Genomic DNA, 15427 nt, shown 5'->3' with positions numbered 1-15427 from the left:
GGAATTATTTTGGCAAATGCTTTGCATTCACAGGACCTACAGTTCCCCTGAATCAACCTCAAGAGCACAGTGGTAATAAAAGATCATTGTGATCACAATGAAAACAAATAATGTACGCAGTGTTCATTTACCCTCAGCAGATGCAGTTTACTCTACCGTTCAAAGGTTTGGGGTGTACATTTCTTTTATGTTTTGAAATTATGTCTCATGCTCGCCAAGGCTGCATTTATTTGACCAAAACATCAGTAAACACAGTGAAATATTATACTCTTAGAAAAAAGGAACAAAGCTGTCACTGTGGTAAAAGTTACATCTTTGTACCTTATTACTTACTCCTAAATAATGCATATTAGTACCTTAAAAATACATATTAGCGCTTAACATATTAACTACGGTGTGTGTGTCTATATATATATATATATATATACACACACACACAGGTGCTGGTCATATAATTAGTATATTATCAAAAAGTTGATTTATTTCACTAATTCCATTCAAAAAGTGAAACTTGTATATTATATTCATTCATTACACACAGACTGATATATTTCAAATGTTTATTTCTTTTAATTTTGATGACTATAACTGACAACTAAGGAAAATCTCAAAATTCAGTATCTCAGAAAATTAGAATATTACTTAAGACCAATACAAAGAAAGGTTTTTCTAGAAATCTTGGACAACTGAAAAGTATGAACATGAAAAGTATGAGCATGTACAGCACTCAATACTTAGTTGGGGCTCCTTTTGCCTGAATTACTGCAGCAATGCGGCGTGGCATGGAGTCGTTCAATCTGTGGCACTGCTCAGGTGTTATGAGAGCCCAGGTTGCTCTGATAGTGACCTTCAGCTCATCTGCATTGTTGGGTCTGGCATATCGCATCTTCCTCTTCACAATACCCCATCGATTTTCTATGGGGTTAAGGTCAGGTGAGTTTGCTGGCCAATTAAGAACAGGGATACCATGGTCCTTAAACCAGATACTGGTTGCTTTGGCACTGTGTGCAGGTGCCAAGTCCTGTTGGAAAATGAAATCTGCATCTCCATAAAGTTGGTCAGCATCAGCAAAACTTCCTGGTTTACGGCTGCGTTGACCTTGGACCTCAGAAAACACAGTGGACCAACACCAGCAGATGACATGGCACCCCAAACCATCACGGACTGTGGAAACTTTACACTGGACCTCAAGCAACGTGGATTGTGTGCCTCTCTTCTCTTCCTCCAGACTCTGGGACCCTGATTTCCAAAGGAAATGCAAAAATTTACTTTCATCAGAGAACATAACTTTGGACCACTCTCCAGTCCTTAGTCTTTAGCCCAGGCGAGACGCTTCTGACACAGTCTGTTGTTCAAGAGTGGCTTGACACAAGGAATGCGACAGCTGAAACACATGTCTTGCATACGTCTGTGCGTAGTGGTTCTTGAAGCACTGACTCCAGCTGCAGTCCACTCTTTGTGAATCTGTGAACAGTCAGCCTCTTTTGCAATGACCTTTTGTGTCTTTCCCTCCTTGTGCAACGTGTCAGTGGTCATCTTTTGGACAACTGTCAAGTCAGCAGTCTTCCCCATGATTGTGTAGCCTACAGAACTAGACTGAGAGACCATTTAAAGGCCTTTGCAGGTGTTTTGAGTTAATTAGCTGATTAGAGTGTGGCACCAGGTGTCTTCAATATTGAACCTTTTCACAATATTCTAATTTTCTGAGATACTGAATTTGGGATTTTCCTTAGTTGTCAGTTATAATCATCAAAATTAAAAGAAATAAACATTTTAAATATATCAGTCTGTGTGTAATGAATGAATATAATATACAAGTTTCACTTTTTGAATGGAATTAGTGAAATAAACTAACTTTTTGATGATATTCTAATTATATGACCAGCACCTGTATATATATATATATATATATATATATATATATATATATATATATATATATATAAACATATACATACATACAGTATATATATATATATAATTAACTGTCACTTTTGATAAACTTAATGCGGCCTTGAAAAAAATCTTATTGACCCATACCTTTAAAGGGTGTTTTACTTAAATGGTATGTTTGCACCAAGTATAAATAGCAACTTGTTTACAGTGCAAATACTGATAGATGCTATTCAAAAAAAGTGTAAAAAAATAAAAATTAAAAAAAAATTAATGTTATTTGCACTATGTATAAATTGCCTGAGAAAAAGTGGGTTAAGTTCGTGAAACAGCCAATGTTAACAAAGTTGGCTATTTGCACAAAAGATACATACAGCTACTATTGTCACCAGCATGACAGTCAGAGTGGAATTCTTAATCCAAAAGATAAATGGCCTAACAAGATTTCAGATTTGTTCAATCAGGACTTATATATGCAGTGTGTTTGGAAAAGATGAAGAAAGTACTTCACAGTGAATTAGTGTGTTTACATGAAAAATGCATTAAATGTAAAAAGAAAAAAAAAGAAGACAATTCCCTACAAAACAGAGGTGAAGGTTGCGTTTCTTCAAAGTAAACAAATGGGCCTCCATGTGCCGATAATTGACGTTGTTTTTAAACATTCAGTCAAATGTCTGTCAATGAGGTAACTCTCCTATTAGCTGCAGTATTGACACAGACGACACGCAATACCTCATTTATACAAACTTGCATCACACAAGCTAGTGCCGAGTACCAGCCCTCAATCACTGTCATTTACACTATCTGCTCGCTTCTCATTCCACATTAACATTCATCTGGAACATACATTTACTTTTGTCTGAGCGTCATCAACTACCAAACTTTGGTGTTTTAATGACTATATAGTTTTTAAAGAAAATGTAAAGTAGGAAGAGACTCTGAGAGGTGTTTGTCCCTGTTAAATTTAATATTTCTTTACAGTAGCATTTCGTTCTTCATATTCAAGACACTCTTCAAAGCTAAAATGAATTGAAAATCCATATTCCACTGGTTTAGAGGACGATAGAAGGGAAAAAGTAAAAGAATGAGGGATACATTAAGAAAGGAATAAAAACAAGACAAAACCTGGCAGAGGTCACGAGGTTAAAGCTGGACTTATTCATTCAGTACTCATCTATTCAAAATACTCTCACGTGCCTGCCTTTTTTATACAAATTAGAATGATAAAAAGAGAAGTACACTTTATTTATACATATACATGAACAGCATAATCTGTGGGTGAATATTTTGTGATCTCTTTGATAAAAGCTCTGTTATGGCTCTGTTAAAGAAACAGACTAAAGAACATGTGCCTGGCACTGGAAGCAGCGGATTCTTCTTTTTCTTATTGCATTTCGATGAAAAGTGCAGTAGTCATGCAAAATGCATAGCTTCTAAAGATAATACATGTGTTCTACCTTATTTGCTCTTTTGTTTTAATAGCTCATTTTACATCTGGAAAGACGATGGAAGTGCTCTAAGCTCTTGGTAAGACCGCCATCAAAACAGCTATGAAGCAGCAGCAGCAATAATGGTGTCCTACAGCAAACGCATGAATGAATTTATAAAAACCATGACTTTATACATGGGAGTCTTTCATCCACAAAGCCTCTCGACACACATCGATAATCAGACTTGTGCTGAACTGCTCAGTGTTTCATGCTAAGAAAGCTTTCATGTGTGACCTCATGTAAAAATATCAGCTGCTTTATGATTATTTCTGTCCAAAATCTACCTTTAACAAACTGATTGTAATTTACGATATTAGATCTGTAACAAACCACCATAACACATTTAAGTTTGCTGTTCCTCTAATATTCTAAATATGCAATTTTAGCATTTCTGTCACTGTCAGTTATTGTTGATCCAAAGCTAACACAGTTTGTTCACCTTTTTCCGATCAAGATTATAGGCTCCTAGTGAACACATTCAGCCCACAGAAGCTCCACACTATAAAAAGTGCAGACTGACTACAACAGTTTTTTTTTTCTTATGTAGCCAATAGGCCCATCAATAAGGCAAAATTACCCCATCATCACTTATAAATTAATTCATGATGTCATTTTTAAAGAAAAATCTGAATTATGGACGAAAAACACCACAAAAATATAAAACTTGCACACATTACAAAATTCTTTTTTTTTTTTTAAAAATAACTGAAAAAAAAAAGATATTAATTCCAATAGGTTTCATATATATATATATATATTTGACATTAAAATCTAAATATTCCTTGTTGGGAATCACTGGTCTGAAATGCTTCATCATCAATCACGTGACATGAATATGATGTGGACTGAACAGAAGTATGACGCCATTATACTCTGTTATAAGAAACTATATCGTTTTGCTTTGGCCCACAGGAAGAACTCTCTTGAAAAGACAGAAAAGGACACAAGGAGAAAAACAGCTTCAACTTCAGTCACTGATCTGTGGCATCATTATAATCAGACACACTCTCAAACACAATCCAGTTTTTACCTGCCCTCATTCGTGTACTGTTAGGTTTGTATAATATAAACTGAAACTTTATTTCAGAGTCAAAATGTCTTGAGAACGGCTTGAAAAGGCTGGTGTGTGTTGCTATAGCAGCAGTGAGAAGAACATGCCATCATGACCACCGTTACCAACCCTGAGACACCCTGTTCATTACAGCACTGATTAGGCTTCAGTCAAGAAACATTTCTATGTACTGTAAATCTTTCATGGAGCTAGAATTCCTTCTGCTCGTTTCATGAGGCCTACTGTGTGGTTTTTACAAAAATCTCCTAATCTTTATGAATCTTATACCACATAATGCTGTTCACAAGCAAGATGTAATATGGCTACTATCACAAAAACACCTGTCTGCAGTTTTTCATATGCCACAGAAATAATATTTCCCCAGACACATTATTGTTCAGCACATTAATGTCATTGTGCTCTAAAGAAGCTGAAGCCATTCAATGTCATTGACTCGTCATCTCTTATAAGCGCTGCATCCAATTATAGACAGTAGTAAAACACACATATAAATACTTGTATACCATTAGCTATGTCTGAGCAAATTCCTCCATACATTAATGAAGTTTTAGCGATGTTAAAACAGATATGTGTGAACATATCTACATTTTCAAAACACTGTACTCTTAAGGTTGTTGTTGTGCATTTTGTGCAGATTCTCTCATGAACACAACAACATGACTATCAAACACACTACTTCTGCCAGGACACAATAATGAGCCAAAACTTTCACTTAGTATGTACAGGGTTCCCACACCGTTGCACCAATTCATTTTAATTTTATTTCAATAATACATATTTTTATTACAGTATATTATTTATTGTATGGGCATAATTAGAACGATTTATTCTGACTACAAAACAATTCTTATTTTTAAGATTTTTATCAATTTCCAGTTTTCCAGCCAGTTTTGAAAACATTTTTATTGTGATTGTGAATTTGTAACCAATAAAATATTTTTGAGATGGCCATAACTATAAAGAGCTATATTACAGACTACAGACATTAACATGACTTTAAGATTTTATTCATGATGTGGCACTGAGGAAGAGCTTTGTCTCGAAAACATTTTGCACTTTTATACACTTTTTGCTCTTTTCACTTGTTTTTTATTGCCTCCGATGAAGCATAAAATAAAAAATAAAAATTGAGGAGGTGTTAAGCCCTGCATGTTACTGTGTTCGGATCCTATTTCTGTTTGACGTTTATTACGTACTACAGAAATTAACATGACTTTAAGATTTTATCCATTTTCATGACTTTTCCAGTCGTTTGATTTTGTAAAAACAATTTTACTGAGATTGCACACAAAAATCTAATTTTTAATCAATATCATTGTGATGGGCATGACTATGTAAATGTATATTTACAACACACATTTCCATGATTGTAATCATTTCCAATACAGTTTTCTAGGCCTGGAAATCACAATTCTTGAATACCCTGATATTTCCTGATATCTCTATGACCGTGGGAACCCTGGATCGATCTTTCAAAGTTTCTTGTAATGTTGCTGAGGCACTTCAGTCGGCCTGCACTGCAAGTGCTCATTGATCAGATGGTAAATTGTCTCTAGCCTGCTTATTTTGAACCCTGCCAAAAGCACCAAATGTCAGATTACACTGTAAAAATAATGGGACAGAAAAATAAATATAGTTACATTACCATAAAGGCAAAAGATACATAAAAAAAAAATCACATTTGCAACTCATTCCTCAGTCTTCACCATTTACCTCCCTCATAATCACCAGAACTCCTCTCTTTTCCTCAAGACAGCCCTCAGTTTGTGTTATTCATTGGGACTTTCCTCCTGTATTTCCGGCAGGTTCTTTCTATCCTTGCGCAGAGTATCAGTGAGGGGCCGAGAGGAGCTGGGGGACTCCAGCTGCTTCGGTTCATTAGTGTGGTAACTGCCTTTATACCTGTACAGGTAAATGTAGAGGCCGTACAGGATCAGGAAGAGCAGCATCAGAGACACTGTCACGATTACTATGGAGAAAATGACACAAAGAGAGAGAGAGAGCAGTTGTTAGCATTAAGCTTAATACTCTTAGGGTGCTCTAGATGAGCTGTCTGCAAATGATGGCTTAAACATAATTTGTATCATGTTGCAGAATTGATAGGAGAGACTGCTGACTGTCAGCTCAAATGCACTCATAAGCTTTAAAGGGATAGTTCACCCAAAAATGAACATTTTCGCGATCATTTACTTTCTCTCGTGGTGTTCCAAACCTGTATACTGTCATATTTTTCTGTGAAACACAAATGCAGAATTTTCATGCAACCAAACTGATATGGATTATTTTTATGATTACTAAAGTTCACTTTGAGGTGGTCACTTGTTATTATGGAAAAGAGCAGCATAAAGATTCTTCAAAATTCTATAAAACAGTATAAAGGTTTGGAACAACATGAGAGTCAGCAAATGATGACAGAATGTCATTTTTGGGCGAATTGTTCTTTTAACATCTTGACATCTTGTAGATTTTCTGTTTTGCTGTGAGAGCTGTTTCCACTGGTAAGGAGGATTAAGTGTGTGTGTGTGTGTGTGTAGGAGAAACAAGTCTTGTTTATCCTGGAAAAGAGATGACAATCAGACAGTTGGAAAAAAAGAGGATTTGAGTGAAGCAATGATGGATAATTGCAAATGATGAGCAAGGATTCTGATAAATCTCTATGAAAATGTTAGTGTTCAGTTTGAAAAATGGTCTTGTTGTATTGTTTTGATGAGTCTTTAATTTTTAAATGATCTCAGTAGTATTATAATAGAAGTTCTGTAAAACATATACAACAAAAAATTAATTTAACAGATTAATGTAACTGACATATTTTGAAATACGGTCATTTGTAAAGATCTGACGCTTATTACACCTTGATTTATTCCACATGCAGTATATTATCCTTATATGACGTTTCATAACTGATTATACCAAATTTATGTCACGTGCAGAAGATAGTCTTTATGCAGAAGCTTATATTCCCATGAATGTTCCCTAATCCTGTGTTCTGTAAATTAAGAGGATTTTATAAACAGGTTTTAGCATCACAAACAGAGAAGATCAGCATGATTTGCAGTACTGGCTGAAATGCTGAATAGGAATAAAAGACAAAGAAAAGCAAGAAGAACAGAATACATTAGTATAAATACATTTTTTTTAATAGTTTTGGCGGATTTTTGTCACTTTTATTAGGAGGATGGTGGAAGTCTGACTGGAATAAAAAATAGCGCTATATATGCTTTGAAAAAAGATAATAAAATGAGTGTGACTGTAAACTTACGTGTCATCCAAGGTGGAGTAACATCATCATGAATGTAATAAAAGACTAAAAAAAAAAACATAAACAACCTTTAATCACAGTGTAAAGTACAATAATCATAACATATTAGAGTAAACAAATTACATTTGTTTAAAACAAATCCTTTCACAGTACATAGACTAATAACTTGCTCAAAAGTAATAAAAGTAGGGTAAATTCAGATCAGTTGAAATCCGGTTTACTTTACTTCACCCTACACTTATTTACTTTCACTACCATTCAAATGTTTTGAGGTCAGTGGCCTTAACTACTATGTACTTACATAAAAAAAATAAGTACAATGTACTGTGTTCATATTGTATTGCAAAACACTTACCCACATCCCACGCTATTAAGGTGGGATGTGGGTAAGGTTAGGGACAGGTTTGGTGGTGTGGGTTGGTTTAAGGGTTGTTTAAGGTGTAAGGGATGAGTCAACAGTGTAATTATAAATGTATAAATGTACAGATGTAATGACATGCAGGTATTTTAAAAATATAAGTACAATGTAAAAACATGTATGTACACAATAAGTGCATTGTACTAAATTATTAATTTAAATGTAAGTACATAGTTGTTAAGGCCACTTATTATAAAGTGGGAAACATGTATTATTACAGTTGTGCTGCTTAATATTTTTGTGGAAACCTTGATGCATTTTTTCAGGATCCTTTGATGAATAGAAAGTTTAAAAGAACAGCATTTATTTGAAATAGAAATCTTTTGCAACATTATAAATGTCTTTACTGTCACTTTTTATCAATTTGATAAGTATTATTTTTTTTCCAAAACAGACAAACATTTGAACGGTAGTGTATGTTAGAAGGCAATCATGCGAATGTCAGGATATGTAGACTTACACAGACCAGTGAACCAGGGGTCATCCTCCCAAGGGACATATCCTAAAACAGGGGGAAACGCCCCACAGTTAGACTCCACCACATAGCCTTGAGTCGTCACCGGTGGATTGGTTACATTGGGTCGGAAGTAAGCCTTCAGGGGAGCAAAAATATTATATCGGACCCCTGATATACAGCCCATAAAACCAGGACTGTTGTGCCTCTGAATTTCGTAGTCGACACCTCCCACCTCTATGAAGAAGAAAAGAAATCAGATCAATCTATTAAATGCAACTTTTCATCCACAGGCAACAATTTAAGATAAATATGCCCATCTTACCCATGACTCTACCCAAGAATATAGACTTTGGTGAATCAAATCTGGGAATCTCTCCTGGTATTAACTTCTCAATCCATGGATCCATGTAATCCACCTAGATCCAGGTGCAAATACACATACAAACAGTGCGCTTTTGCTATGCTAATAACTCTAGATCTAGCTTGATCTTGTTTGAGATCCTACCTGTGTCCATATGGTGTAGTTGTGTCGGGTGATGTTGACAAAATGAGGGAAGCCGTCGGCCATGTTTCTATCAGTCAGCTTAAATTTGTAGCTTATTATCCCAAGCCGATATCTCAGCGAAAGAGTCCCTGCAAAGGTGGTGACATCAGTGCTAAAGCTAATGTTTTGTATGCTTTGGTGTGATTGTGTGTGTGTTTACCATCTTTCTTGAGCAGGACGGCAATGTAATCATTGCTGAAGGAGCTGATATAAAGCAGCACCGCTGGGGCCTGTAGAGTGCTGAAGCTGAACTCTATGTCATCAGTTGTCGTGTTGTAGCCGAGGGTGAAGTTGTGCCAGTGAGGCTCTATCCAAAAGTTCGCCCACCATGCGTCAAAGGAAATTGGCTCTTTGCGGATGTCATACCGCAACCACGCTCCCACATCAAAGAATGCCCCAATATCTAAAAGGATGTGACACAAGCAGAGATCATGGTGTTGTTTATGTCAGGTCATGTCTCACGGGCAATCCTCCCACATGCTGATTTAACTTGCTTTTAGAAAAAAACTTCATCATAAAAACATGTCATTAGACTCAAAAAGTAACTGTTTATACACTGTAAAAAGTGATAAGTTGACTTAACTTAAAAAATTTAAGGAAACGCATTGCCTTAAAATGTACATAATAATTTTTTTTTTTTAAAATGTTAAGTGAACTTGACAATTCAATTAACTTATTTTTTTTAAATTATCATTTACTTAAAAAATTTAAGGCAACGGGTTTCCTCAGTTTTTTTAAGTTAAGTCAACTTATCACTTTTTACAGTGTAGTTAGTATTAAGTTATTATACCTGTGTGGGATTTAAATATAATATCATAATATATTGTAATATCATGGCTGTCATGTGATTTAATAGCAATTAACATAAAATATTTTTTCAGTTCCTTTTCAAAAAGAGAAAAGTAGAGAAACATTAAATATATGCAATCACATACATATCCATAAAATCTTTTTTTTTTTTTTATCTGTGTTTGTCAGGTCCAGATTTTACAGTGACTCTTTCTGAAAGTTACATAGTTACACCAGTAGGTGGAGACAATTGAATGTCTGCATGAGTGAGTCATTTAAATGATTCACTTTATTCATCAATTTATTCAAAACGCTGATTCATTCAGAAACAAAACAAGAGACAGGCTGAATTCAGAACTGAAATAGTAAGAGTAATTTGTCAGTCCTAAGTTTTTGAATCATTTAGTCAACCAGTTTGTTCAAAAACACTGATTTATTTGGCAACAAAACAAGTGACTGGCTGCATCCAAAATCACATACTCTATTAGGAGGTACATCTTCTGAATAAGTACTTACTTTGTGACTGAAAGCATGTTCTGTATAGTATAAATGTACGTAGAATGAATATAATTCGGATCTACTTCATTCAACATGTTGTTATTGTCATATGACCTTCCAGCATCAGTTGTATCGCTACATAGCCACTCATAAAACAACAATTGTGGCCTCATGGGATAGATAAGTGTCCATTGGACAATAGTAGGTAATCTGAGTAATGGGTAATTTGTGCTACAGTTTTATGAATATTTATGAATACAATTCCCCATTGTAGGGAAGTATGCATATTATATGCAACCACTGTTTTGAGAGTCATTGTCATTTAGCAGCAGTTTACAAACTTCAGTGAGTCACACAGAAGGGAGAACGGTGCTGGTCAGTCATCAGATAATAGGGTCAAACAAGCAACCAAGTAAGTAGGGATGAAACCATAACGTTGTTGTGAACAGGGTAGAGGGTAAGAACAGAAATATAGCAAAATAAATGAGAAATGCAAAAAAAATTATTTACCATAATTATCCAAAATATTATACAGACGCTTAAATATAATTTTTCATCTTTGTGGACCCTGAAGATTATGAAATGTAGGCCTATCCAAGATACTAATAAAGTTAAAGGAATGTTTATTATTGGAAAACAACTCATGAAATAGTTCTCTGAATTTACATCAAGATTTATCATGGACTGACAGCTCAACCGTACGGTAGAGTTTTGTATAAAATATAAATGTAAAAAAATAGTTCTGGAGGTTATTTATTAGATGTCTACTAATAGGAATTTTAAGTTAAACCATGTTTTCATTAGCTCCTCTTAGGGGTGAAAGTTAAAGGGTTAACTGACAAATGGGCACTTAATTATTTAATTGCATCTTAATTCATTTAACTTTGATAGCTCTACTAAATTATTGTAGATCTAATTATATACCTGTAGTAAGAAAGGTTTTTATATATGTGTGTATATATATATATATATATATATATATATATATATGACTTAATTTATGAGCACATTATGAATGCTGTAGGTGAGTGTATGAAGATTTATTGAAAAATATATATATATAATTCAGCTCAAAGACAAATATCTTAAATATTCCCACACAGATTATCCAAAAATGCAGTTTATTTCATGGAACAGACAAATCCCTCCCTGTTAGCCTAAATCAGCTCTGGATTTAGATGCTTAAAATGGAAAGTGGACACAAAAGCCAAAGTCTGCCAGTCTCTCTTTTTCAGGCAGTGAATCTCTTTAACAGATTCTCAGAGGCACCAGTTTGCTTGTTCCTCCAATTTTTTATCCTTCACTCGAATCAGTTTTAATCTTTTAAATCTCCTAATCACGGTTTCATGAAATTAAAATGCATTTGTAATAATTAGTCTTTCCCCAGATGAAGATGAAAAGATATCATTTCAAATCTGCATATGTTTATTAGGAAACAGCTGCAGTCTGCATTGCACCACGTCAGTTTGTGCCAGCAGTGTGACAGAGCATATGCAAATGTGTGTTAACTCACCTAAATGACAGTAATAGCCGTCGAAGGCTGTGTTATTGCAGTCACAGGCGTAAGAAGCGTAGCCATCAATGCACTGGCCTCCGTTTCGACATGGTATGGAGACATTCAGACACGCTCCGGTGCAGTTCCTACGTATGCCAGCCCTCTCGTCAACCTTTCCCTCCAAATCCATGGGCACCCCGTTCATCCTCAGCCCACGCAGACAACCCAGAAAAGGCCTTAAGGTGTGATTGGCTGCCCCTAAATACAGATGCATGGTATCAACTGCTTAAAGCAATGTTTTCATATCAACTCTGCTTGAAACCCCAGCTCTATAATTCTTACCTACGAGCAGGGGTTGTGTGAACATCATAGTGATGTAGGTTTGGCCTGGAAACTTGTGAATGGCCGGAGGCAGGAAATCAACCTTGAGACGTGCCAATTTCACATTGATTTCAGCTTCTACATAGTGCCATTCATTATCATTGAGAGGTTTAGGAGAGCGCAGGGTCACGTTTCTAATCCCATCACCCACCATAAATATGAAAACCACCTCAGTTGTAGCTGTGAAAATTTAAGCAGAAACCGAATCAGAATCAGTAGATATACACCATATATTTTTAGGATTTACAGTCCCTCTGCCATGGAAACAACACTCACAATTGAGTTCAATTCGTAAGAAATTACGCAGGTGGTCATCTGAGCTTTCTACAAACACTCCGTTAGTTCGGTAGGTCCTGAAGTGGAACGTGATGTCGGCACTGGTGCCGGGCTTGAAGGTGGGGAACGCCAGATAGGTGGGCTTGCTGAAAGCTATAGTGTTCCAGATACTCCCTAAGAGAAGGATTTCCAATTAACAAATCAGTGCAAATATACAGTAGAATTACTCAAATCAACATTTTATGCTAATTTCTTTATTAATTTGGTAATTATCTGTGTTAATGAGGATCATGTTCAGTCAGCCATCAAAATAAACCCCTATAGGGTCATTTAAAGCTGCTTTGCTTTGTGTTTATTTTGTGATAAATGAAATGACATTTCCCTTTACTCACACGTCAGAAAGGATCTTCTTATTATACTTTATATACACAGACTTTTCATCCATTTTATCTTTGTAACATTCATTACTCACTGTCTCCATGGCAGTACAGTGCCCCAACACTGTAGCGCGCTTCTGAACCGGTGCGGTTAGTGTCTCCTATGAGAATCCTCCTGACAGGCAGGTGGTCTCGGAACGACAGGTATCCCTTATCGGAGTGCCTAGTGAATGGAAATTAGCCGTTAAAATAATCAATTCAATATTTAGCTTGTACTTATACACAACTGTTCAAAAGTTTGGGGTTGATTAGATTTTTTTTTTCAGGTTTTTGTAGGAATTCTCTTATGTTCACCAAGGCTGCATTTATTATTAAAAATACAGTAATAATGTGAAATATTAGTACAATTTAAAATAACTGTATTCTGTTTGAATATATATTAAAACGTAATTTATGCCTGTGATGTCAAAGCTGAATTTACAGCATCATCCAGTCTTCAGTGTCACGTGATCCTTCAGAAATTATATTAATGTGTTGTTTTGGAGCTTTGGAAACATTTGTTATTATTGCACTGCAGTGCTTAATTTTGTAGAAACTGAGACATTTTTTTTCAAGATGCTTTGTTTAATAGAAAGTTCAACCGAACAGCATTTATTTGAAATTCTTTGGGGAAAAAAACAATCCTTACTAACACCAAACTTTTGAACAGTCATGTAAATAGTACATGCATAGTTCAGTTCCCTGAGGTCCATTTATTTTCTATCTTTAATAATATAAAACACCACCATACAGACACATTGTAAAAGGCATGCTTATATAATAAAAAAATAAAGTTTTCAGTTGTTTATTCATTCTCACCATTGGCGATAGTCTGCGTCACAGTTGCACCAGTACTTGGAGTCAGTACATGTTTGATTGACAGCACATCCACATTTCCCACTTTCAGGGAAAGCTCCTCCCCAGTATTCATGACTCTCATTATGCCGACCAATCCAGTAAGTGTAAGGCCGCCCATCTGTGTACAACAATAAATAAAACCAAAGAAACACTCAGTGCATACCTATTAGTAGTGTAGGCAAGCCAGTCTCACAAAGAAGGGGACCATGACGACTGGGCCCTACTATGTAAATCTTTGCAAACTCATTTGAATGGTAAAGGCTGACTGATACAATTCCTATAGTTACTCAGCAAACAAAAAGGCTGAGAAGGTCAGTGTCACTAATTAGGTTCAAGTTCCTGGCAGTTCAGCTGAGTCAGACCATATTACCTAAGATCCTAGCTAAGATCAATACTTCATCAGCCATCTAAAACTCACAGCTGTAGTTCCTTTTTTCTTCTTCTACTATGCTATATTTCAGCTACATAGTGATGGCTGCTTATATAGTACACTGTAACACATTTAAATACGTTCATTTCTACTGTGGAAAGGTTTTTGAAGAACACCTTCTCCACTCTTTTCAATATACTAAAAGTGAATTAGGATTGGGGATGTTAAGCACCAAAATAAAAAAATTAATTAAATTTTTAAATCATAAATGTATCATAACTGCATTTTGTTCCATCTTTTCAAAGCACAAATCATTATTAACTCAAATACTCTACTTACTATAAGTTGATCTCCAGAGCCAGACCAGTTTGATTTGTAATCAAATTATTCAGACCAGTTTTGTGTACTGCATTAACCGATTCATTGAAAAGATCCAGCTCAAAAATACGAATCGCCTCATGAATGCTGGTGATTGCAAGAGATTAAGGGATTTCAATAATAAGATAAATTTCACACTAAATATTTCATATAGCTACACAATGTATGGAACATAGTGTAGGTGTCGTATATGGACTAATCACATACTTAGAGTGGCTAGGATTGTCTTCAGAAAGTCACATTTTGAGAAGCACTGATTAAACTCATACAGGTTTGGACCATGAGGGTAAATAAATTATGACAGAATTTTAATTTTTGGGTGAATTATCCCATTCATTTCAATCACTGACTATAAATGACAAAGGAGACTGATTTCCAATTGTCATTGTTAAAAAAAATGTAACTTACGTGGAGTATTGAGGAGGCGTGACTTGTAGCATGAGAACTCAATCCACTGTTCGCAGTATAAAGACGTGTTTGCTAGGGCAGTGACTTCATCCCACGATGCATTTACATACTGGAGGTCCCCAATATACGGTCGATCCAAGGTGGAGCCGCTCACTTTGGTGCTTTTCATGCGGTTGTGCTCAATAACGGTCCATGATTTTTGCACTAAAAATGTTACAGGACATTAATTATAGGACATAGCTTATTGTGAAAATCATTCTAATTGCTTTCAACACTTCATACATACTCATATTGCAGTAGACCGTGAAAGGCTTCAGTGGTCCGCTCAGATCTGGATCTATGGTGTAGTTGCCTGACCAGTACTTCCCATTCAGCCTGTAGGCCTCACATGACTCCCTGTAGACCGCTGAGATGATGAGAGAGAG

General features: G+C 35.6%; 1 protein-coding gene across 6 annotated transcripts in view; it reads right to left on the bottom strand.

Annotated features, from left to right (window-relative positions):
* Positions 1–1936: 1936 nt before the first annotated feature.
* cntnap1 (contactin associated protein 1) overlaps positions 1937–15427 on the bottom strand; it is a 35687-nt gene continuing 22196 nt past the window's right edge. For 2 of the 6 annotated variants that reach the window (XM_058771677.1, XM_058771679.1), the window contains exons 12-24: positions 15289–15408; positions 15003–15206; positions 13808–13964; positions 13045–13172; positions 12573–12746; positions 12258–12476; positions 11934–12173; positions 9294–9536; positions 9095–9222; positions 8912–9005; positions 8593–8823; positions 7715–7759; positions 1937–6424 (exon numbers count right to left, since the gene is read on the bottom strand). In XM_058771677.1, the coding sequence (XP_058627660.1) occupies positions 6225–6424; positions 7715–7759; positions 8593–8823; positions 8912–9005; positions 9095–9222; positions 9294–9536; positions 11934–12173; positions 12258–12476; positions 12573–12746; positions 13045–13172; positions 13808–13964; positions 15003–15206; positions 15289–15408 (2183 nt within the window). In that variant the 3' untranslated portion in view covers positions 1937–6224. Of the gene's footprint in view, positions 6425–7714; positions 7760–8592; positions 8824–8911; positions 9537–11933; positions 12174–12257; positions 12477–12572; positions 12747–13044; positions 13173–13807; positions 13965–15002; positions 15207–15288; positions 15409–15427 lie in introns of those variants that run through there. The other 4 variants (XR_009270435.1, XR_009270437.1, XR_009270436.1 and 1 more) reach the window with 4 other exon arrangements.

This window comes from Onychostoma macrolepis, chromosome 03 (assembly GCF_012432095.1).
Source record: "Onychostoma macrolepis isolate SWU-2019 chromosome 03, ASM1243209v1, whole genome shotgun sequence".
In the NCBI taxonomy this organism is placed as follows: Eukaryota; Metazoa; Chordata; class Actinopteri; order Cypriniformes; family Cyprinidae; genus Onychostoma; species Onychostoma macrolepis.
Note: the sequence above shows the minus strand (reverse complement) of the source record. Positions and strands in the feature narration are given on the sequence as shown.